General features: G+C 41.9%; 1 protein-coding gene across 2 annotated transcripts; it reads right to left on the reverse strand.

Moving 5' to 3' along the window:
• Positions 1-1,429: 1,429 nt before the first annotated feature.
• Zc4h2 (zinc finger C4H2-type containing) lies at positions 1,430-23,901 on the reverse strand. Of its 2 annotated transcripts, XM_057759893.1 has the most exons (5): positions 23,740-23,901; positions 7,717-7,888; positions 5,983-6,155; positions 4,442-4,604; positions 1,430-2,902 (listed from the first exon to the last, which is right to left on the reverse strand). In XM_057759893.1, exons 1-5 carry the CDS (start codon positions 23,790-23,792, stop codon positions 2,789-2,791), a joined length of 675 nt encoding a protein of 224 aa, XP_057615876.1. In that variant the 5' UTR covers positions 23,793-23,901; the 3' UTR covers positions 1,430-2,788. The 2 variants fall into 2 exon arrangements, with proteins under 2 accessions (XP_057615876.1, XP_057615877.1); XM_057759894.1 differs by lacking the exon at positions 4,442-4,604.
• Between the last annotated feature and the right edge of the window lie 2,113 nt (positions 23,902-26,014).

Consider the following 26,014-nt stretch of genomic DNA (forward strand, 5'->3'; position numbering starts at 1 on the left):
TACACATACATGCATATTAAAGGAAGTTAAGGTACTTAAGCTGGCAATGCTCTTTAGAAGAACCATAGGTAAACAAAAACCCTGGTATCAAACATGAGACTCCTCCCTTGAATAAATTGGTAAGATAGTCCATGTGACTCCTTTTGCCTCTCAGGACTTTAGAGTGAGCCCCTATTACTGAAGAAATCACACACATAGGACATAGGACTTGGATCATTCAAACTGGATCTGACCTGAAAGCCTCTTCCCTGCTGTCCAGGTTCAATGGTTCCAGAAAATGCTATGCAAGATGCCAAGAGGGAAGCAATTAGAAAGTACTACTCTGGCCAGGCAGTGGCAGCACAGGCCTTTAATCCTAGCACTCGTGAGGCAGAGGCAGGTGGATCTCTGTGAGTTTGAGGCCAGTCTAGTCTACAAGAGCTAGTTCCAGGACAGGCTCCAAAGCTACAGCAAAACCCTGTCTCGAAAAATTTACAAAAAAAGAAAAAGAAAAGAAAGAAAGAAAAGAAAAGAAAAGAAAAGAAAAGAAAAGAAAAGAAAGTCCTACCCTGATACAACACCTATGAACTATGACAATCACCAGCATGGCAACATTGTGGGATAACCATGTTGATATTTGGGGGCTGGCGATCCAAAGATAGTTCAACAAGAACACATTGCTACACGGCAAGCTATGCATAAAGGTACAACAAGTAGCACTATATGTAGGTGGCAATAGACTGTCTAATTGGACTTAAGGTCCACTCAATAGGAAGAAAATCATGCCCAGTACTGGAAATCTGGCCAGCTTCCTGGGATTAGTGAGATCATGGACTTGAGAAAAGAATCTATTACCACCACTAGAGTAGACTGGCATAATTCCTTACTACATTCCAATCCTTATACTCACAGACCCGTGTAGCTACCACTCATCAATGAAGCCTCTCTTTACTGCAAATGGAGACATCACAGAAAACAATTGGACACAATGTACTAATCAGTGGATTAGTAGGGAACCCAGCCCCAACAGAAGCATCTACATCACAACTCCTGCATCTATGGCTCAGGGAATACCGAGTTAGAGACGGGTGGAAAGACTATAAGAACCATAGTTCCTGTCTTGAAATAATGGCTTTGGTCTGCTTTTACCATGCTCCAATGTTTTCACTCACTTAGGTAGTGGCATGGGCACAATCCCCCCACCCACCCATTCTAAGAAAATCACAGCGAGTCTCAGTGTTGGGGCCCTGTTCTTGGCCGGCACTTCCAGTATCGTCACTTCAGGCAGCATTGCTCCAGCCATCTCTCTGTTTATCTCCAACCACACTGCTCCCAGCTCCCGGCCACATCTCTATAGCCTTCTCGGTCTTTTTTTATTTTCCCCTTTCTACTGTTATTGTTGTTGTTGCCCAGTGTACAGAAAGCACCCAATTAGCATTTATTCCAACAAATGAACGTTTATTTAAAAGGATTTATAAAATCATAACACTTACTTTAAAAAGACAGAGGCATCTTTGATGTTTGGAACACATATTATCGTGACTCAAAGTCAAAAGTTAAAAAAAAGGAACAAAAATTGATAAATATCTCCCTTTTCTCCCAGCCAGGGATAAACACCTGGAGCTATATCTTTTTAATCAGTCAGCCCTGATTTTATTCCATAGGTCTAAGAGTAACATGACTAGGAGGTTTAGCTTTGATAAAGATGTCAGCTGTGGGGCTTGAAGAGCTTAGTGCCCTTGGTTGGGGGAGAAAGGTCACCTACACAACCCACAGGAAAAGAATGACCAATAACTTCCTAAACCGAGGCTACCTTTGAGAAGACAGATTCAAAGGGAGGGAAGAATGGAAAACAAAGTCATACCCACTTACATGTATAAAATGATTGGCATTCATATAATACCATATTCACTTTTATCCTCCCAGTGATACAGTAATGGTAATTGAGCAGGTATTACAGTGATGGTTTTTAAACAAAATACAAAGCTAAAGTCAGCTCCTGGATTCTCAATCCAAGGCAATTCCTATACCATAGCCATCAGACCTCCTATTTTCAGCAGTGAACAGGGTGAGACTTGAAGCATGGGTCTGACTCCCTAACTTCACTGCAGAGAATGCCTACTGATTTGCAAAGAACAAAAAAATATAGAGGGGAAGATCTACAGATCTTGGGATCTCCAGATGCCCAGCCTGGTATGTAAAAACTTGAGTATACCTGGAAGACTTGGATGGAACTATGGCATAACACCAGAGCCTCACACATTACTATAAAAAAGAACACCTGTCTAAGTTACTCCTGGGCTCTAATGATGAGCTAAATACTGGGGAGATACACAGATTAAACCCATTGGGAAGTCCGGCAAAAATAAAGTAGTTGTCCTTTCAGAACCTAAGGCAAAAAGAGAGGGAAGGACATCATTGAGGCCTTTTCTTAAAGTAAGACATGGACCTCCTCCAGTCCTTACACCCTGCAGCCCAATAGGCTCCAGTCCTTGGGAGCAAGAGAAAGAGTTCATCAGGGCCTTTACCCCTCAGTCACCTCCAAACCAGCACAGTAGTTGAGATGTGAGAGGGAGAGAAGGGGTCATGAGACCCAGTCATTAGCACCCAAACCACAGCTGTTCTTGAACCTGATATCCCAAGAGCAGAAAGAAAGAAGTGCAAAGGGAGAGAGAGGTGTTCTTCCAGAAAATTAAATAGAAGACTCAAGAGGAGAAGGAAGGGATATTTTTTAGAAAATCAGGACATCTATCACTCTGGCCAAGGGGAGGGTTTATGATCAACAGAGGTCTAGCCCTTCACCTTCTCTTCATTCATCTTGCTTCCGTTTTGGCTTTTTGGGGTTCCGTGACCGACTCTTGGCTTTGCAAAGAGGACATATAGGTGCATTTCGATGAATCTGTTGATGACATGACAAGCAGGCCTGAAGGGGGTAGACAGAATGAATGAAGTTAGTGTAGTCCGATTATTCTAAGCAATGGTTCAGACTGCAGCTCCTCAGGGGCCCAGAAAATAATTTCCATTTGGAAGGAACAGTTAGTTATCAGTAAGATTCAGGTAGATACCAGTGTTCTTGGAGACCATAGAACAGAGGAGCGAAAGATATAACATAGAGAGAGGTTTAGAAAACCTGCATGTAAAACCTGGAAATAAAATAAGAACTATATATCTATGCAGCAATATATCAGAACATTATCTCTAACCAGCTCTCCCATGTACTATCGATTTGTCTTGGATAAGATGAATTAGCAAGCATCTTTCTATATTGACCAAGATATTGAATATTTAGACTTTAAAGGGTATTTTTAATTAAGATTGGGTGGTGTGTGTGTGTGTGTGTGTGCAAGAGAGAGAGAGAGACAGAGAAAGAGACAGAGAGAGAGGAAGAAAGAGAGAGACGAAATGAAGAGATGTGTGTGCATGTGCCACAGAACACGTGTGGAGGTCTGAGGACAACTTTGCAGTTCTCTCCTAGAACAGCTTTTGGGAATTGGTTCTTTCCTTTTACCATGGGATGCTGGGATCAAACTCAGATCATAACATTCACATGGTAAGTGTTTCTACATCCTGAGTCATGGGGTGGCCCATAAATATATTAGACTTTTCACATTAAGTGGTTTGTTGCAATTATTCAACTCTGTTAAGATCTAACACACAAGCTGGACGTAGTGGCACATGCCTTTAATCCCAGCACTCAGGAGGCTGAGGCAGGCAGATCTCTGAGTTCGAAGTCAGCTTGGTCTACAGAGTGAATTGCAGGACAGAGCTATGCAGAGAAATCCTGTCTCAAACCAAAAAAAAAAAAAAAAATACAACACACAAATCACCTGGCATGTGTGTGCACCAGTAAATTGCCAATGAAAGCATATAACAAGGCATACTCTACCTGTAGGCTATGGTCTACTGGGAAGCCACTCTAGTAAAACGTCTGTTTGACTAGTTACTATTGACCCAATTCTGTGATGCTTCACTGGAAACCCATAAACAGTTTTGGCCTAGTAGAAATGCAAATTAATTCTAGTGGGAAGGAAAGGTAATCCTAAAGGTATTACATTTATGTCTCTAGAAGACATAAATAATTTCTGCATAAAACTTCCAAACTTATTTCAGTGTTCTTTCCAACCATGTAAACATCTGTTCGCCAAATGTACTAAGAACCTGCCTTGTGACTCTACTAAATCCCTCACTAATGAGATATGTTCACTATGTATTTGTATAAGGATTCCCTTTCTAACCTTTAGAAATTTATATTTTACTAGGGCCTGCCAGGCTTCTTGTATTCTAATCTCTCTGAGGATTTGCAGCAACATGGGTTCAACATAGCATCCCATCCTCTGTGTACCAATCAAACATTGTTTAAGTAAGATCTAAAATAAATAAGACCACAACCTCAAGCGGCATCTTGTCAGTCTCCCATTGCAGGACACTTTGCTTCCTCTGTGGTCCAGTCTAGATTACCCACCTTCATAGGCGGAGGCTGCTGTCTGAAGGTGGCTGTCTGCCGTGTGTCCTGCTTCCTGGCCACTTGGAGCTGTTGGGCAGCAGCAGCTGCAGCAGCGAGGGATTCAGGTATGGGAGGTTCCTGAGGCTCTGTCTGCCATTCCGCTTTCTGCTTCTCAAAGTAACTTTGGGGATGAAAAGACACTGGCTGGATCACTCTGAAAGCAAGAAGAACCTTGCCCCTCTTAAAGTTTCTATGCTAAGGAACCAAAAATTGTAATAGGATCTTCTCTAGAATGGCACTACCCTCCCTATAGCACATGGGTCCTTCCCCTTAGTACTAGGCACATGATCAGTAGGAAAGTAGACACTTTTCTTCTTAACTCTGATAGATGCAGATGATCAAGAAATCTTAGGGCTAGCAAGATATTTAGACCTGTTGTCTATTGGATGGTCACTTGCAATGTTCAGACCAAGCATTCCCAGGCCTAGATTTATATCCTTCAAGGAATAGGAAGCTCACTGCTTCTACAGGAATCCAGTTGTACCTTTAGGATATACTCCCTCCTGCTGGGCTGAGCTCTGTCTTTAAAATGAGCCTAGTTTTTAACTCTGGGTCTTGAGATTAAAGGACCGATATGGGAGAGTCTTCTGTTTTGTGTTGATTTCATTGGTTAAAGAAACTGCCTTGGCCCTTTGATAGGACAGAAAATTAGGTAGGCGAAGTAGACAGAACAGAATGCTGGGAGAAAGAAGCTGAGTCAGGCAGTAGCCATGATTCTCCCACTCCAGACAGACACAGGTTAAGATCTTCCCTGGTAAGCCACCTCGTGTGCTACACACATTATTAGAAATGGGTTAGATCAATATGTAAGAGCTAGCCAATAAGAGGTTATAACTAATGGGCCAGGCAGTGTTTAAAAGAATACAGTTTCCGTGAAATTATTTCGGGTAAAGCTAACCGGGTGGCGGGACACAGCCCCGCCGCTCCCACTTCTACAAAGGACAGGCCATATCCTGGAGAAAATGGAAGCACATCCTTTTTGTATACTCCTCTAGACCTTAACTTGGAAAGTGACATTTTAAAATTCATAGGTAAGTTATTTTAAATGTCATATTAAATTTATTTATTTGTACATGTGTATGTACAGGCAGGCACGTGACGCTACCATGTCATAGGACACACGTCATAAAACAGCCTGCAGGCATTCATCCTTCCTTCTACCACATGGGTCCCAGGAACTGAATTCAGGTCCCCAGGACTGGTGGAAAGCCATTTTACTCCTTGAGCTATCATGCCAGCATATAGGTAAAATTCTTATATTGTCAAAAATCGCACAAAGCATTTTTAAAGAGTCATCCATTAAACTTCATCTCATCATTGCTCTTTATGTCAGCACAGAGACTTGAAGAAGGTCATGCAAGGAATTAGTCACCGGCAGGCCTAAAAATAGGACTATGTACTCGGACTTTCGAGCCATGTAAACATCCATGTCCATCTGTGTCGCCCACCCCCCTTCTGTTACATTGTGTTATTTTGGGGTCAGAGGGCAGGCAGCTTACTCCAAGGAGAGTTTCTCTTCCTCTTCACACAAGTCAGGAAGCCTTTGCAATCCCAATGTCATGCGCAGGGCATCCACATGCTCCTTCAGCGGCTTATACTCATCATGAAGCCTCCGGGTGGACTCTAGCAACTTGTTTAAGTCATTTTCAGACTGTTTAATGGTGTTTTCCATCTGGAAAATAGAGCAGGGTAGAAACAGAAAAGATCCCAAAGTTCTCAAAGACGTTTTAGAACTGAACACATAATAGCACAGACTCCAGAGGGAGACCAATCTATGTTCAAGTTTACTAAGTCTTTTCTGCATGGCGGATCAAGCCTCGGTTTCTTCATCACTATGATAGTGAAAGTTTAATAGTGCACACGCCATGCAGTCTTAGTAAAGATTTGATGACTGAATTCATGTGAATCATTTAATATAGGAATTAACGGAGTAACAGCTCATAAACTTGTGATTAAATTACTCAAATTACTAACACCTCCGAGCTGGAGTTGCCTTTAAAGATCATCTAGCTCAGCTCACCTGGATCGCCAGTCTACTGTAGAGGTCAGTGAGCTGAAAGAAGCTTCAGCTTTCACAGAGATCCTTATGAACAAAACCTACACAGAAACGGAAAACTTACGTCTTCCAAGCCAGTTACATTTTTCCTAGGTCAACTGTTTTCAAACTGGTCGCCACACTTCCACCCACCACCCCATCCACATGCCCTGTCGGCAGCTGCAGCGGCAGCAGTAGCATTTAGGAACTAAGAATTGTACATTCTCAATCCCTCACCTAACATATGCAACTAGAAACTCTGGAGTAAAGTTCAACAACTTGGGCTCTAATGGGCCCTCCAGCTGACCCTCATGCTCTAGTCTGAGATCTACTGGCCTGGATTCTCAACCCCTCTATTGAAAAAAAAAAAAAAAACGTGATTCGTTCTATTGATTCTACATCATCAGATAGCTTGCAATGAAGTCTGCGGTTACCTCCAGGAGACCCAAAATCTTATTCTAACACATAAGACCCCAAGGGTCTTACACAGCCTTGTTTATGTATATTTAAGGATTCTAGGCCTGGCAACATTCTGAAAATGAGTAATCCCACAGAAATGAGTTTGCCAAGAAGAGAAACTTAGCTCCATCAAAAACGAATTTTAAAAAAGATGTCATAGGCTCTAAGAATTGGAAAGGATCTCACAGGTGAACCCTTTCCACTTCCTGATAAAGGAATTCCCAGTAAAGACGCCTACACTATTAGCGAGTAACTCCAAACAAGGGAATTTGTCAGCTCGGCAATTTATTCACAGTATTCCAAGAGTTTCCAAATGGCCGTCTAATGAGAGAGCCCCACTTTAGTAAGCAGACAGAGAGGATTGATTTGGTCTCGTTGGGAGCTTTTGAGCATTTTATGCTGCCCTCAAGGGGCAGGCATCTAGTCCACTTTTCCTTGGCTACTTCCTAAGCTGCAGACTTCCAGAATGTGGACATGTCAGAATGGACTGAACCCTCGAAGGTCAGTTGGCCTCTTTCATAATACAGGGAGAAAATACGACGCTCAGAAATAAAGGACTTGTCCATTGCTGTTAGTCGGTGACATAATCAGAGCTGACCTCAGAACTTCTGGAATTTTCTACTCCACAGCCCTCTCCTCTGAGCTAGCTAGCCACAATGACATCTAAATGAAAGGTAACAACATCCTCCATTCGCTCATCCTTAATGAGCCAGAGGCTGGCGGGTAGCCAGCCACGTACCACATTGATATCAGCATGGATCAGTCGGAGTTCCTCCACATGTGCCATCTTCTCCTGCAGCAGGAGATCCATCTCCTGTTTGTATTCCTTCAGGTGCCTCTCTTCTGACTCCAGTGCCTCAAACTCAGCCTTCAAACGGGCCTTGATCTTTTCCATCTGCAGAGTCTTGTTCCTGAAATTTCTCAAGAGCAGGAAACAGGCCAATAGGAGGATGGAGGAAGACAGAAATGGAAAGCAGTTAGGCCTTTCCTTCTAAGCTATCTTTCTAACCCTTGCTTTCACAGACAAGAGAAAATCAGAGCCATCTCAGAAAGAGTTAGTGTTATAGGGAGGCCACTTGTTGGTTCCTGGCTGCTCAGTCCCGAATTAATAACACAAAAACTGTATTATTATTATTATTATTATTATTATTATTATTATTATTTGGTTTTTCGAGACAGGGTTTCTCTGTGGTTTTGGAGCCTGTCCTGGAACTAGCTCTGTAGACCAGGCTGGTCTCGAACTCACAGAGATCCGCCTGCCTCTGCCTCCCAAGTGCTGGGATTAAAGGCGTGCGCCACCACCGCCCAGCAAAAACTGTATTATTTAAATCACTGCTTGGCCCATTAGCTCTAGCTTCTTATTGGCTAACTCTTACATCTTAATTTAACCCATCTCCATTAATCTGTGCATCATAATGAGGTCGTGGCCTACCAGCAAAGGTTCTCTGCATGTCTCCGGCTGCAAGCTCCATGGCTTCTCCTCCAACTCTGCCTTCCTTCCCCTAGCATTCAGTTTAGTTTTCCCTGCCTAGCTCTGTTCTACCCTATCAGACCAAGCCAGTTTCTTTATTAACCAATGGTATTCACAGCATAAAGAGGGGAATCAAGCTAGGAGATTCTTTTTAAACAGAAAAACTCCATGAGCTGCAAGTGAGATAAATTTTATTGCCTCAGGATGTTTGCAAAGGACTGGTGTAGGAGGGTCTTCTTTCTATGTGTTGCTTTCATTGGTTGAATAAAGAGACTGCCTTGGCCTTTTGGTAGGGCAGCAGCTTAGATAGGCGGGGAAGACAGGACTGGATGCTTGGAGGAAGAAGGCAGTGTGGCAGATGTAATGGCTCTCCACTCTTGAGATGGATGCTGGGTAGACTCATGCCGGTAAGCCACAGTCAAGTGGCGATACACATTAATGGAAATGGGTTAAACAAATATGTAAGAGTTAGCCAATAAGAGGTTAGAACTAATGGGCCAGGCAGTGTTTAAATGAATACAGTTTGTTTAATTATTTCGGGGGCTAAGCTAGCCGGGCAGATGGGAGCTGGGTGGGAATGCAGCCCACTCCTCGCTACTACAAAGGACAGTGCAGGTTCCAGCTGAAGGACTGAGTCAAAGGAGAACACTAATGGCCTTTAGTGGATATGGGCCAGAGATGCTAAAGAGACTCTCATTGCAAATAAGAGTCTCCCACCACAAAGCACTCCTAGCAAAGGTAGCCAGAGCTAGCAACAGTGACCTGAGAAATTCTAAAGAGGCAATGTCCAATGAACTTTCTGCACGGACCAAAATGCCTTGTGTGTGTGCGCTTTCCAAAGCAATAACACACATAGTCTGTTGGGCACATGAAATGTGGCTACTATGACTAAAGGACTGATTTATAAATTATATTTGATTTTAATGAATTTAACTTTAAACGTGTGGCTGATGGCGCTCATACCATATAGCATGGCTGGCTCATATAAAAATTGCCCCTTGCAATGCTTATGTCAGGAACATTGGCACAGTGATGCAAAAGTAACTGCAATACTTGCATGTTACACACTACACTACATTATATTTGAGTCAAGTTGTCAGGCGTATGAAGAACTCTTGATGTAGCTATTGACCTTTCTTATAGAGGAACAATATTTGGTTTTATTGAAAAAATATTTATTTAGACCCCTTCCTGCCTAGACCTCTATTCTCAACCTATTCTATATTATATACAGAACATCTGGACTCTGCCTGCTTCTATCCCAATTTTAGAGATGGGAAACTGATAATTAGAGTAGTATCGTATGTTGATTCATGTAGCCAGCTGAGTGAGTATTAGGTCAAGAACCCATTTGTATAGGCAGAGACACATCATGAAAGAACATGTACTTTAAACTCATACCTGGGTATATGTGCTGGTTCTGCACTTTACTAGATATTTGCCTTTGAATAATAATAACATTTAAGTTTACATTTAACTATATTTAATAAGTATGCACTAAGAAGCAAATGCACACACATACACAAATATTTATTGAACACTTGTCCTCCTCAGTCAAGAGCGATAAGGGAAAGCAGTCCAGGAAGTGAGGATGGCATGAACAAACACCCCAGAGCAGAAAGACACAACCCATGAAAGGAACAACTGAAGACGGATTAGTGGGGCTGGATCCGAGAGAGGGGAAGGGGCCTAGATGAATCCAGGGGTTTTGGTGAAGTTCAACACACAGCTGAGATGCTGGCATGAGTCAAATCTTTCACCCTGTGCTGAAAAGGGATTCTTCAATTTTTAAGTATCAAGAAAGTGACATTATGTGATTCCTTCCTTCTCTCAGCTTTGATTTCCTCAGTACTAACGGGGAAATAATACCACCTACCTCCCATGCCATGTGGTAGGAATTAAGTGAGTTAATGCATGTAAAGTTCCCAAGCTCTGTGGCCCATGATGAACAATCAACAAATAATAGTGTACTCCCCAACTCTGCCCGATAGTTCAGCCATGATTATCTCCTTCACCCCAGCACTCCAGACATCGGAACAAAGAACTTACAAGTACTGCATGTGTGCTGTAAGGCATAATGCTGGTTACTAAGATTGGAATCGCTTCATTAGCATATGCCATCTTGTAAGAAGAATATGAATAATGGCCTATTAAGTGGCAAAGAAAAGCCTTCAATTAAATGAGAGCAACAAGACCATCCTCCAGATCCTCTCTTCACTTTGAGACTCATGACATGGTGAAATTCTCACTGCCAGGGACCCACCACTAAGTCCACATAGGGCAGAGATACAGGTAACCTGCCTGTGCACCCAAGCACAGTCCTTCCCTGGTCGAATTGTGGATGCTTTTCTGGGGCTGTGACCTTCTCTTGACCCTTCTTTCTCCTTGGACCCACAAGACACTGAAACCCTCGCTGCTAGGAACTCTCTCTCTATCTAGCCCATACAGAGGGAAGACACGGGTAACCTATCTTTACTCGCTGGCACAGAGTCTCCCAACTCAGGTAGCCCTGCGGCTGCTTGCCAAAGATCAGGACTTTCTCCTGACCCTCTTCCTCCTTTTAGGATCCACCATCCCCCAGACATTCCCTGCCAGGGACCCTCTAGCCTATCTGTGTGCTATAGAAACACAGGTAACATACCTATACTTGCTGGCTTAACCCCTTTCAATTCCAGTTGCCCCTATGGATATTTGGTCCTGAACCATACTTCAGGGCCAGACAGGCCCACACATCCTGTGTTATGGCCCAGCCTTGTGAGTATGCCTGACCCTCCCATGCCTGAACTCTTCTCAGTTTCCAGGCTCAACCTAGAGCCCACAACCAGGGTCTGGGCACAGCTTGGTGTGACCCACCTACATATTATTTTTAACTGCCAGCTTGTACTGAGTAGCAAATCTTGTGTACCAGCCAAGTCTTCTGTGTCCACATCAAACATACAACCAAAACAAGAAGCCCATGTGCCCGGGTCTCACTGCAAAATAATATGAAAGCTCAAAGACAGTATGCACCCCATCCTCCCTCACCCCCCCAAATCCACCTGTCCTACAGAAATTTTATGTAAGAACAATTACTCAGATTAATTCCAGGATACAGAACTTAAAAAAAAAACACACACACTATGAATGTTATCAAAGAATTCAGAGTTTAAGAAAAACAGAAACAAACAGTTTGGTGAATTTAGAGAGAATTAACTCAAAGAAATAAAGGCTTAAGTGTTACCCAAGAAAAGACAAACACAAGGCTGAATAAAATAACCAAGATAATCCTGGATTGGAAAATGCAACTCAATAAGGAGATAAAAAGATTGAAGAGCACTCAACATAAAATGAAGATGGAATTTAAAAACTGAACAGCACAACTAGGACACTCAAGGGAAAGTCTTACAAATAAAATGGGAGCCCAAACAGTCATGAGCAATTCAGGGAGATTGCCACTCTAGATCTCAAGATAAGAATAAGATGATTGTGTCACAAAATGGATATGCATACTATTGGAACAAAATAAAGATCTGAACACAAGTGCACATAGCTACAGCCATTTAACATTCAAGAAAAGATGCTAAAATGATATAATGGGGAAAGTAAAAGCATGCTGCCTCTGTCTCTGTAGGTTCATCTGTGCATCAGGCCCGCTGTGTTTAGAAGGTCTTGTGTCACAATGGCCTCCATCCCCTCTGGATTTGAAACTCTTCCTGCCTCCTATTCCACAGGGTCCCATGAGCTCTAAGAAGAGGGGTTTGTTGGAGGCACCCTGTTAAGGGCTGAAAGTTCCAAGGGCTTTCATTCTTTGCATAATATATGGCTGCAGGTCCCAGGATTTGTTCCCATTCACTGCAGGAGGAAATCTCTCTGATGGTGGGTGGTGAAAGCACTGATGTATGAGTATAGCAGGATGTCATTAGGACAGTAGTATTTGATTTTAGCATAGGTCCCTGGGCTATATCATATTTGGTTCTTAGTCATCCAAGCACCATTTGATGTCACGGAGTGGGCCAGAAGACACCTAAGATATTGGTCAGTTAGTTACTCCCACAAGCTTTGTGTGACCATTGCACTAGAACATCTTACAGGCAGGACATCATTGTAGATTGGCGAGTTTGTAGCTGGCTTGGTGTTAATGCTTCTCCTTTATTAGCATGAAGAGTACCTTCCTGTACCGAGAACATTAGCCCACAGGGGTGAAGGCCCTATGTAAGAACTTCTCCATATTCAATGAGTTGTGTAAGGGTTATCTTCAGAAATAGGGCTTTGTTATCAGCTTGTGGATACCATTCTATATAGCCTTGAGAACAGCCTGGGTTGTTTCGGGGTTCCCATCGGGACCTCTTTGACCAACAACTCAATTAGATGTAACTGATTCCTGGTACTGGAAGCTTCATTTGGTGGCAAGAGATGTCCTTTTGGGGCTCCGTCTCCCCTGTTAATTGGCAATTTCATTTCGATTGACCAAGACAACTCTTATAAACAAATGAATTTAATTGGAGGCTTGCTTACAGCTTCACAGGGTTTGTCCATTATCATCATGGCAAGAAGAAGAGAGGCATAGCACTGGAGCAGTAGCTGAGACCTTTAAATCCTGATCCACAGGTGAGGGTGAGGGGTGGGGGGGGGAGTGGGAAATCTCAAAGCCCATCCACAGTGACACACCTCCTCCAAAAAGACTCACCTCCTAATCTTCCACTAAACTGTCTACCAACTAGAGATTAGACATTCAAATATAAGAGCCTATGGGGGTGACTCTCATTCAAACCACCACATCCGGAAAGTAAAAAGGAAATATCCTGTGTGTGGATGGGGGGGGGGGTCAGTACAGAATACAAAAGCAGGGTACAAATGATCTGAAGGGGAAATAGAAAAATAGGCAGAGAGTTTTAATTAGGGAGGGAGGGAAAAAAGGAGAATATATATATATGAAATTTTCCCATCTGGGCTGACAATGCTATCCTTCAAACCCAACACCAAGAATGAGAAACCCTCTTTTGGAGTTGTTGGTTAAGGTTTTCCAAGAGACTTCCAAACCATGATAGGCTATTTCTGTTGCTCTTGGTTGCCCCCCCAGAGGTGGAAGGTAGGTACCTATTGCTAAAGACACTATGTGCATTGGGCACAGGACCCAGCAGATCCAAGATACTGTATATGACCTGAAAGCCTTCTCCCTGAAGACAAGCTATCCTGGTACCAGCAGATGCCACGCAAGGTTCCAAAAGAGGGAACATCCACGGTCTTAGCCAGCTATGATGCTTATGAACCACACCGACGAGTATGACACAATATCCCTAAGGGTGCAATGGTGGTATGCATACCTTGGTGGTAGCCAACAGTCCTCTAACTGACTTAAGACCCACTCAACAAGAGAGAAACCGTGCCTCTGGTTTCCCATGGTATTGGAAATCTAGCTAACTACTCCATGCTAGTGAAGCCATGGTTATTGGAGGGGAGTCCACAAGCACCAATTTAGGCCAGCACAATCGCTAACAGAACTCTAAATGTTTATCCTTGTGTACACAGGTAAGTGCAGTTCTCACCAGTCATCAAGGAAATTGCTTGTTGCAACAGACAAAGACAATTTTCAGAAAGCTATAGCTGATCAAAAGTCAAGATCTGGAGCCTAATCCTATCTACAACACAACTCCTGCAGTTTAAGGCTCACGGATCATTGCGGACGGTTGAGGGGGTGGGGGTTAGTAAGAGCCAAAGGAACAGGAAGTTTGCTATCAAATTGTGCCTCCTAGAAATGTCAGAGAAGCTACAACCATGAAGTCTCACCAACATGGCTGCTGAAAGATGACCTGAAAAAGGATGACACCAATAGACATGGCAGCATGGATGGAGGAAAGCTCACAAGGCTCTGACCCTAAACGAAAAACCACAGGCAGTAAAGGAATGCTGAGAGTTCTCTCCAGGGAAGAGCTCCCCAATCAGTTATCCAATACCAAACGAATAGCCCTGAAATCTTATACAAACATGTAACAATATACAGACTGAGAAAGTTGTATTTACATGTTTAGACATATATAAATGCGTTAAGCATTGAATGAGAAAAGGGTACAAAAGGGTTGGGGGAAGAAAAGGGAAAAGGAAAATGATGTAATTACAATCTAAAAAAACTGTAAAAAGGACATTACATTTTAATCAAGGGAAGAACTAATCAAGAAGGCAGTACAACCCTAAACATATACGCACCAAACTATTGTGCACCCAATCTCATAAAAAGAGAACTACTGTACTTGAAGAAAAAGATGAACTCCAACCCAGGAAGACTAGATAACTTCAGTACTCCATTTCCTCCAACAGACGGGGCACAGCACAAAATTTAAATAGACACATCAGAAATAAATGGCATTATACTTCAAATAGGACTAAAATATTGACAGAATATGCCATGCAAATACCAAATAAAATACATTTTACTCAGCAGCCCATGGAAGTGTCTCTAAAATAGACTAACTACTGGGAAACAAACAGATCTTAACAAAAATAAAGAAAAGTTGAATAACGCTGTAGATTCTATCTGACTATAATATAATAAAGCCTGAAATCAACATCAAACAAATTGGTAGTAAAGAATTTTTAAAACTTCCTGGAATTAAATGAAAATGAAATGACATATCCTGGTTGTATTAGAAGGAAACATGTATTTCTTAGCTAGTTCCAGGAAGGCTCCAAAGCTACAGAGAAACCCTGTCTTGAAAAAAAAAGAAACACATCACCTAAGTTAGTGATAGAGTGCTTGCCTAATATGAGCCTCAGGCTTCTACTCCTGGTACCACAAAATGTGTTATTGTTAGCAGCTTTGATTAATTGTAATAGATATTATATTTGTGGAGCCTACTACATCCTAACAACTGCACTAGGAACTTTATACGCTATGAAAGGTCATGCTCTCAACACCTTTCCGCATAGGTATAGTTGAGCTTCATTTTGAAGGACAAGATTGCGAGAGTGAGATAAGTAAAATGAGTTGCCTGGGATCATATATTCAGGAAGTAGAAAACCCAGGACTGTGAACCCAATCATCGTCCCATCTATAAACCGATGGAACATGGGTTTGTTCTGGACCTAACCGACTCATCAATTTTCAGAGTGAAGAAAGGAATATCTGGAACTTTTTGGAATCTTGAAAATTCTATATGGAAAGTAAGACTCAGTATAACCTGTACAGAGGAACTGGATGACTACATGAGGTGCCTTTGGACTAATGGGCCCTACAGTTGAGGAAACAATCCAAGTTCTTAAAGGAATCTCCTACAGAGATCCTCCCGAAAGACTAAACAACAGCTGGGAAGGCCAGGGCATGCCAGGCAAACTGCAGGTGCTCTCTTAAAGAATTTCCAGAATCCCAAGAAACATAACCTTTCACAAAACTTTTCAAATTGGATTTCTGAGCTTTCTAAGCTATATCTTCTCCAGACACAGCTCTAGAAAGAAGAAAAAAATCAGCTGGAGGATTTCTCCAGAGTGCTTCCTTTACGGCTTTCATGAAAGAAGAAATAAGCATTGGTTAGGGATACGGGTTATCCAGTACTTGCAGAGACTTCGTGGGCTCCCCGGTGATAAACTTCATAACAAGTCAAAAACATTACTCACTCAAAAAGTAGGGTAGGACAGCCAGATCCCACAGGGCCTCGGGATGGGATAACCAAGTGGAAAAAACTAGCCAGTGCAAGTTATAGACTCAGATTCCATTTTGATGGTATCATGTGCAAGGTCTTACTAGTGTGTGGCACCTCAAGAACTGGACCCAAAACACCAGCATTGCTTGGGAACTGTTAGAAATATACATTCTCAGTCTTGGCTCATGTGCAGATGTGTCGAAGCAGCCTTTAAGTAAGCTGGCCTCTGGGTAGAATATTATGCAAGTTTGAACACGGTATGCTAAAGATTTGGATGTGAGGTATCACAGAGGCAAGAGAAATAAAGCACCTCAAGATTGGTGGGGACATTTTCTGTGATGGGGAAACAGAGGAAAGAGGGTGCTTGTAGTATGGCTGGGCCGAAAATTCTGTTGGCGCCTGTAAGAGAAGCAAAAGTATTGGCCAAGTGTTCAGTTGGATATTTGCATCTGAAACTCAGGAAAGACCAAGTGCCAAATGGTAGATCCCTCAGACCAGGTCCAATTCAATCTAAGTGATCAGCCTCCACTTAATATGCCAGCTCTGTGGATGGCTCAATGCACATGATCTGTAAATGACACTGAGTGAATCTGAAAATAAAAAGGTCAGTTTTTCTTGCTTCCTCTAGCCAGGTAAGATCATTCTTTAAATACCAAGGGTTCTGTATTTAAAGTTAATCAGATTATCTGGAAAAAAATAGCTACTAAGAAAAAAGCAAAGTATCATGCTTTAAAGACTGTTGCACCTCAATACCAAGGTCCAACTCCTTGCTTTCTGTTCTTTCTCCTGTGGTCACCACTGTTTGGCTTGACTTTAAGTCTCAAAGGTCCAAGACTTAAATCTTGTCCAAACCTAGGGGCTAAAACAATTATTAAACCCAGTACTGAGATTGTCAGAGCACTAGATGAAGGGAGGAAGGAAGGAAGGGAGGGAAGGAAGGAGGGAGAGAGGGAGGAAAAAGCAAGCAAGCAAACAGAGAACACATGTGTTGGCTACTTTTTATGTCTACTTAAAACAAGTTAGCGTCATCTGGGAAGAAGGAATCTTAATTGAGAAAATGTCCCCAAAAGATTGGCCTGTAGGCAAGTCTGTAGGATATATTCTTGATTCATGATTGATGTGGGAGGTCCAGCTCACTGTGCACAAGGGCACCTCTGGGCTGGTAGGCTTGGGTGCTGTATGAAAGAAAGCTGAGCAAGCCGTGGGAAGCAAGGCAGTAAGCAACATTTCTCCAAGGCCACTGCATCAGTCCTCGCCTCCAAGCTCCTTCCTTGAGCTCTGCCTCACATGAGTGATGGTCTACTCACAACGGTAAGTGTGAGCAAAATCAACCCTTTCTTTCCCAAGTTGCGTTTGGTCCTGGTGTTTCATCACAGTAATAAAAACCCCAACTAAGACAGAGCACATGTCAATTAAACGCCACACAGTTCTCTTTGTACAGCTCAGGCAGACTACTGATTCCTTTGATCTGGAGCATTAGAGAAAGGTTGGGATAAAAGGTGGCATTTCACTTGGGTCTTCCTTGAAAAAAACAAATAGAATTCACAGGCACAGGATGAGAAAAGAACAATCTAGCATGAAGGATCTGTGCAAGCAAAATATTTGAGAATGGAAACATATGAAAGAAAAATGAACTTCTATATTGTTAAAGGATAAAGTAAAAGAAAGAGGTAGTCACAGTTGAGGTGGGGATGGTGAATCTGGAATGTGGCATGTACTGCAGTTATGAATACCATAGTAACAAGGACAGGCAAATGCGTATCCCACAGATAAACAGCATGAAAAAATTGATCCTTAGCAAAAAATGAATTTCACATCATGACAGAATACACATGCACACATACACACAAAACCTAAAAAACTAATAAAGAACAACAAAACAATGCTTTCCCAAAGGTGCACCCACCACTTCTCAAGAAATGTATATTGGTAATCTATCTTTTAAATAAAAATGAAAAGTTTTTATTAAAGTTATATGCAAGTCAAGCCACTAGTGGGCAATAATCTGTGAGTTCAAAATATGGCTATCCAAAAAGGTAAATTAGTGGGGTATTTGAGGGGAAAACATCATACCTATTTTAGGGAGGTCATTCCCATAACAGTATGCATGGAATTAAAGACAGAGAAGAGGCTAGAGACAGGGAAATAATTCTGTAGGTGGAAATGAACACAATATCACAAATATGCAGGGTACTGATCATGAAGGCCTAAAACAGGCAGTAAGTGTGGAGGTGGAGAATAAGACAGGAATTTGAGTGAAGTGTTGATGGGAGAAATAGAAAGTTAATGCTGAATTTTAGGTTTCAAGCTAAGGCAAATGTAACAGGAATGACATCATTAAAATGAGTTTTCAGGGGAGCAGCCCAACAGCAGTAGGGAGCTATGAAGTCATAAAGAGTTGGCCAAGAGTAGCTGAATTTGTAGAACACCCAGCTGGGCAAGCCCAGTAGACTGTGGTGTGCACAGAGGGCTGAAGATTGGAAAGGGATGCTATGTGGCCCCTAAAAATTTGGAGATAATATAAATGGCCATGGATCTATGGAGAGTCTATGCAGTGGGAAAATGTGGTGGGGGTGCTCAGCACAGAATTTCCCTGGATGATGTACCTGTATGGTGCCCCTTAACAGCGGCACTATCTAAACTGAGGTTTTCTTTCTACAAAGAAAGCTCTGTATGTGTCTATGTGTGTGTGTGTGTGTGCCCTCCCATGTGCACGTGTGCACACACATACATGATATGTATGCATTGGCAGCAAGAGCATGTTACAGATATATTGGCATATATATGAGGTTGTGAAAGGCTCTCATTCATGTCATGGCAACGACACTCACTTTCTCTGTTTCATTAATGCTCTCCCGCTTTTTCCTATTTTCTATTACACTTGTTTTTGTTTCACTCGTCTTTCCTTTTTCTCCTTGACTGCGACTTATAACACCAGGAAACCGACACAGAAAATAGACCAAGGTGTAATTTGGAAGCTGACTGTTGAAACATAGCATTGAATTGCAACAGAATTTCTGAGGGGCACAATCAGGAAATACACTGTGATGAGAGAACCCATTCCTAACACCTTTTCCCATTGCAAATTATGCCTTTGGAGTGTGTAATAATCAATATAAATATGCATGCTTCTAGACCTCTATCAATATGTGTATGTTAGTTTGGCTTCATTAGGTGAAAATGCCACCATCGTTGCTACTACAGTCCAAGAGCATTCATGTTTTAACAAAATAGATTGTTCTTTTAATAAAACTATTAAAAGAATGCTAAGCATAATTTGAAGTTCAAGAACTGTGAATAGTGGAACATTAACTGGATTCCCAGCATTTATAAGGACACTGGATAATGACATTGCATGCATGCATCATGTGAATAGAGGACATGCTTTATGTGGGATTCAGGGATTGATTAAACTCAGGTTGCCAGGCTTGCACGGTATGTGCCTGTCCCACCGAGACAGCCCACTTTTTATTGTTGGCAGCTTAATGGGTTGTTTTACCCACAATCTACCTGCATCGCTATTTTTAAGTGAGTTTGTTACAGACAGTATATAACAATTATTTTTTCAAAAATTCATTATACAAATCTCTCTTTACTTGTCTTTGAATTATTGATCTTTTTTTTTTTTAAATGTGAGGGCTGAAATAACGGGTCAACAGTTAAAAGCACTGGATTCTCTTCCAGAAGACTAGGGTTCCATCCTCAGCACCCACACTGCAACTACTACCCATCTTTAACTCCAGTCCCAGGGGATCCTAGACTTGCTTCTGTACTCCAGGGACATTGTATGTGGTGCACAGACACAGATGTAGGCAAAACAGCCATATACACAAAATAATAAAATATTTTTAATTATGTATATGTGTGTATTCTGTGGATTTAGTATGCTGCATGCATGTATATGACCTTGGAGGCCAGAAGAAAGCCCTGGAACTGTAGTTAAAAACAGCTGTGAGTCCCAAAGTAACCCAGGTCCTCTGCAGGAGTAGTGAGCACTCTTAACCACTAAAACATCTCTTCAGCCACACGTTATCTACAATAGAATCATTTATATATACATATATAAACGTATCTGCCTTTTAAACTTTATATATCATGTCTATTTTCTGTTTGGGAGTTTGTTTGCTTGCCTCTCTTGGATGAACTACACATTTTAAAATTTCAGTTTTGTTTACTTTTAATACTTTTAATCCATCTCTGCATAAAAATTTTAGTGTTTGCTTTCAGAAGTACATGAGATGTAAAGAATTTAGTGGTATCTTCTAACATCACACTACCAGCTTTAGTGAAATATATTATCTATTTTCTCTGTAAATTAACCTATTCATAAAATATCATAAATATTCCTGTACATACACTGAGATTATAATTATTTTAGAAAATGTCCTTCAATAGGTCTTATAGGGAAGAAGAAGAGAACCAGGGAATAGGGGACAAGAGAGTGCAATAAGGCTCAATATGATCAAAGTACACTTCATACATATGTGAAATGTCATTGTAAATTTTTAGACATTAATATATGAAAATAAAATATAAAATAAATTTCCTTCAGTCATCAAACATAATTAAGAAAACTGAAAATAAAAGGTAAAGTCAACTCTATCATGTTTTTGCTTACCAAGTTTGTGTGGTTTGTCCTCTATGTTAAATATTCTCATCCTCCTTCACAGCTCATCTGAGGACAGCTCCCGCAGTCGACAGCATCAAGTTATCAAGCATAAAATCACCATGCACACAGCAGTCTACACTAGCAGGTCTGTGCTGTCATCACTTGAAAATGTTGTACCTCTTTCTACTAGGACCTTGATCTTTCTGTTGAGGAATTTGTCATTCTAATTTCCCCCCTCAGAGGGATAATTAGGGGGTTAGTTCTTATCACCTGCCTTGCTTTCAAGATTCTCTTTTCTTTTCCTTCTTTTTCTGAAGGCTGATTGTAATATGCCTTGGAGTAGATTTCTTTTTTTGTTGAATCTATTAGTATTTGATTAGGGTTTTTTTTTTTTTAACCCGGAGGTGGTTTGACACTATTAGTCCTTATTTCTCAAACTATTTCTTCATTCTGTCCTGTGTCTCTACTGGGAGAATTTTTGAAGTTTAGTAATTATCTCATTGTGGTTTCTCTTGCTTTAGGTTTAAGCTGACTCTTTTTGTTCTGCCTGCCCCGTCTTACAGTTGAACCTATCTGTTGAATTTGTAGCTTGTTTTAATGGTCCCCCTGAGCATCTTCCTCACGGCTTTTGTTGTTCTTGCTGTTATACATTGTCTATTTGCTTTGCTTCTGTATTTTCTTTTAACTTAAGGGAGCATTTATTTGGGCTCATGGTTTCAGAAGCAAAGTCCATAATGGCAGGAGAGAGATGGCAGCAGGTGGCAAGAGCAGCACCACGAACTGGAAACCAGGTGTTCAAATACTTAGGCCTGCTGGTGACATTCTCATTCAAACCAATACTTTGTACTTCCTGGCTCTTACAGATTCACGACAATAACATAATGCGGACTGGCATGTACTCCAACTCCAAAAGTCTCTGGAGTCTTTAACATTTTCAACACTGTTTAAAAGTCTAGAGTTTGTCTGCATTGTGATTTTTGTATGTTTCTAGGCTCCCAGTGTGCTGTATTGCTTAATGAAGCATTTTCATGATGGACATTTTAAAACTATTGTTAGATAATTCTAAATCTGTGGTTTATCAATATTGGCATTGTGTATTTTCTTATTCAAGTAGATTTATTGGTGTGGTGAGAATTTTTTCAACAAAAGTTGAATATTCTGGATCTGACTATAATCTTTTGTCTTAGTAGGCCTCCTGATACTCTCAACAGAAATCCAGTTTTTACACTGGGTCTTTCTTGACAATCAAGGGGTATGCCCATGTTACTAGAGGGGAACTTCAGCCTCTCTCTACATCTCTCCTGCTACTCTCTAACGTGGTTGGGGAATAGAAGCCGTGGCTCCTGACTTGAAGTCCACAGAAAGGGACATGTTTTCACTAGGGATTAATTACCTTGATCCCAAATAGTCCATTTCTGCAGATAAGATAAGCTCGTTTTTACATATATATGTATGTATGTATGTATGTATATGTATCTATGTACACACACATACACACATGCACATATTGGTTTTTGTCGAGACAGGTTTTCTCTGTGTAGCCCTGGCTATCCTGGAACTCACTCTGTATACCAAGTTAGCCTTGAACTCAGAAATCTGCTTGCCTCTCTGCCTCCCAAGTACTGGGATTAAAGGTGTGCACCACCACTGCCCAGCTAAGACAACTTTATTTTAAAGTCCACAAAGAGTAGAGGCTTTCTACTCAAAGGCCTAAGCCTTTCACTAGCTTCACCCTTAGCATCCTCCTGCATCTAGCAGTCTCATTTCCTACCTCCTGACGCTTTTGTAGGAAAAGACAGAAGCAACCCTTCAGTGGGAAACAGTCAGAAGAACAGAGCCTTTGTAGGCAGTCTCCATTCCTGTCCAACTGTGGCATTGTTAAGCTTCGTGACTATGAGAACTCACTCAGATTCTCCAAGCCTTTATTTTTCCACTTACGACAAAGGTCACAGCGAAGACACTTGCAGAAATGTTGGGGGGGGGGCACTGGCATAGCAGGGGCTCAATAAATGATAGTTTTCCTTACTTTGCAAAAGGAAAGATATAATTCCTCCAATAGGAAGATGAAACCAAGGTTCTTCACTCCCATTACTATGTGGAGATCCCACACACAAACCACAGAGGTGAAATCTCTTCTCAAATTTGTCAAGATTAAATCTCATGACCCAATTTCTTATAAAGATATCCTCTATGTGTCTTTTTCTTTTTCCGTTCTCCATATATCTGAAAAACTCTCCACATGCAGGTACTTAGGCACCGCAGGGGTGGCCCACACTGTCAGCCCTTCAGGTACTACCATTTGGGGGGCAGGGGTCTCACTATCGAAACTTGCTTGCAGAGTAGCCCGCTGGAGGTGTGACAATTCCCAGTTTGGCAGACCTCCCGCTCTTGTTCACACACCCATAGTTTGCAACCTCCTTCCAACGTCAGGATAGGAAAAAAGTGATGAAAGAGTTTCAGGGAAACAAGAGCAGCGCCCCCCACCCCCAGGCTCATCTGCATCCCCAGCTACAGCCACAGCAAAGTTGCAAACGGAATGGCCAGGCCAGCTAAACTTAGCTCTCGAAAGGCTTTTCCCAAGCTCTGGATCATGAAGCTGAACGGAAAATCATCAACTTTTATAAAAGAAGAAGCGAAAAGCAACTTGTACTAAACAAGTATTTTTTTTTTAATGTATCTGTGAATGCTAGCTCTCGTCTCCATGCCAAAAAGAATACAGCTCTCTGGTGACAAGCTCCTGGTGTCCCTCTATTCTATCTCAGCCACATCTGGAAAGGCATAACCATCTCCCCTCCTCTACACACACACACACACACACACACACACACACACACACACACTTCCAACAACTACCTCCTCTAGGCTCGACTTCAAATTACCCTTTCCCCCTCATTCTTCACCTCATCTGTAAGTCTGTGATGAATGGGCCTCTTTCCCGCCCCTCTTTGCAAGTAGCCCAACAATAGATAGTTTCCACAGAAAAACAGTTCTCTTTGCTCCCAAGGATGCCCGGGAAGGGAGGCGGGATCGAGGAGGGTGGATGCTGCATTAAGCAGAGAAAGGGCTTACCTGATCTCTTTAATGCTTTCCAATTTGCACATGATTTCTTGTTCATCTGCCATGCTTTTCACTCTCAATTTCACGTCCAGAGAACTGTAAAAATGCACCAGCCAAAGGATACAATAGATACAATACAGCCACCTCCTACTGGTTTGTGGCTTTGAGCCTGTGTGGTAGGGGCTTAGGAAGGCCTGGGAGCTGTAGTCCGCAGTTCCAGGGCTGACTAGGCAGCCCGGGTGCCATTAGAACTACAACTCCCAGAAGGCCAAGCGAAGCATTCCTGTTCCCTTTCCTGTAGCGGCACTTTAAATCAATATGTCACAGATAATTATGTCAAGATTATGAGGCGTGCAAGGGAATGAAGATGTTTGTCCTGCCAGTGTGCGGCAAAATAGGGGAAATCTCGAAAGCAACTGGGAAGATGAGAAAACATATCTTTTATCACGGGCCTCGGGCCTCATGCCTACACACCCCAATAGGTTAAGGAATCCTTTATTACGAAATATCTTGGACTGGAGAGAAACTGTGAGTGATTTAGATTTCAAAATGCCACGTGTTCTAGCTGCTTAGGTATTGACATTGAGATGTAAATAGAGTGGTGCTCAAAATAGGGGGGTGGGGGTAAAAGAGGATAAGAAAAAGGGGACTCTTCAAAATACAGGAAACTGGGCTTGTGGGGAGGACCCCTTTCCTTCTGGTTCCACATCCACTGAACTGCTACTGTTTACCAGTTTATCGTTTACCAGTCAATGAAAGGTGTGCTGAGGGGGGCACTAAAGCGTCGAAAATCAAGCTCTTGCCTTTGAGAAAATGAGATCGAAACATAATGTATTAAACAGTGTACAATGAGATGTCACAAATGCAGAGATGCATAGGTGAAACCTGAACAGATAAGGTGTAAATATGTTTTTAAAAAGAAGTGTTTTCTAGAGAAAAGTGAAATTTCCAGGAAGCAATAGCCTACATAGAAAATGCAAAGGGCAAGTGGTCCCGGGAGCCTGGAGTATAGCGTTCTTGGAGAAATTCAGTAGAAAGAGAAGTGGAAGACATGTCTAGAAAAGGTAGGTAGAAAAAGTGTAGACACCTTTTTTTTAAATATATATTTTTAATTTTTTCTTTGGCTATTTTATATGTATTATACAATTTATTTGGGTAAATCCACTTTCCCAGTTGCTGACCTCATACCCATCCCGGAACCATCTCCCTCCTAAATTCATGTATTCTTTTTAAAACCATCAGTTCGTGCTGGCAGCATGTGCATGGGTAAAGGGCCATCCGCGAAGAATGGGCAACCAACTGGGGCAGCATCTCTGAAGAAAACTGGAGCTCCTTCCCCAGCAGCTAGACTTTGAAATACCTTGGAGTGTCAGACCAGAGTTTGGAATTAATCCTATAGGAAAACATTTATTCAGTACCCATTTATTATGTGCTTACTGTATGCCAAACACTGTAGAATTATATTTAGAATCTATATCACCTTTTGGTGCTGGAAATTTAACCCAGAGCCTTATGCATTCTTAGTATGCAGTCCACAACTAAGCCACACCCATAACTCCAAAATAGAATAATTTAAAAGCACTGGAGTGATTAAACTGGAGGTAGCAGTGAAAGTAAAGTGTAGAACTAAAGGAAATGAGAGCTGGCAAGAGGGTGTTAGTTATCCGAAGAAGATGAATAGGCATGGAAACGAGGAGAAAGGAGTGTCACATGAGCTAACAGACTCACCCACACACTGTCACTCTTAGCTGCCTGTTGAGGCACCCTAATCTTTGAAGAGCCCAGACCCATATCAAACTGGTAGTCATGGCTTCGACAGAGAGCGGAATTTCAGGGAGCAGAATTAGAGATTTAATTACAGATATTGTGGTGATTTCAATAGGAATGACCTCCACAGGCACAAGGTTTGAACGTTTGGTCATTAGGGAATGACCAAAGAGGTGTGGCCTTGTGGGAGGAAGTGTGATACTGGGGTTAGGTTTGGGGGCTTTAAATGCTCAAGCCATACCCGTTCTCTCTCTCTCTCTCTCTCTCTCTCTCTCTCTCTCTCTCTCTCTCTCTCTCTCTCTCTCTCTCTCTCTCTCTCCTGCCTGCACATCAAGACATAGAATTCTCAACTCCAGCACTATGTCTGCCTGTGTACTACCATGCTTCCCGTGTTGTCATGCTGTCTCTTATAAGAGTTGTTGTGGTTATGGTGTCTCTTCACAGCAATAGAATATTGTCTAAAGCAGATATTAAGGAAAGAAGAGACCCAGAGCACACTGAGACCATGACATGGGATTCT

This window comes from Chionomys nivalis, chromosome X, assembly GCF_950005125.1.
Source record: "Chionomys nivalis chromosome X, mChiNiv1.1, whole genome shotgun sequence".
Taxonomy (NCBI): domain Eukaryota; kingdom Metazoa; phylum Chordata; class Mammalia; order Rodentia; family Cricetidae; genus Chionomys; species Chionomys nivalis.

Bases quoted from the DNA above. Each gene is read 5' to 3' on its own strand.
- Zc4h2 (XM_057759893.1), bottom strand. From the start codon at position 23,792: ATGGCAGATGAACAAGAAATCATGTGCAAATTGGAAAGCATTAAAGAG. The intron at 7,889-23,739 runs GTAAGCCCTTTC...GAGAAATTTCAG, and splicing joins GAAAGCATTAAAGAGATCAG to GAACAAGACTCTGCAGATGG. The intron at 2,903-4,441 runs GTGGGTAATCTA...TACCCCCTTCAG, and splicing joins AGCAGCCTCCGCCTATGAAG to GCCTGCTTGTCATGTCATCA.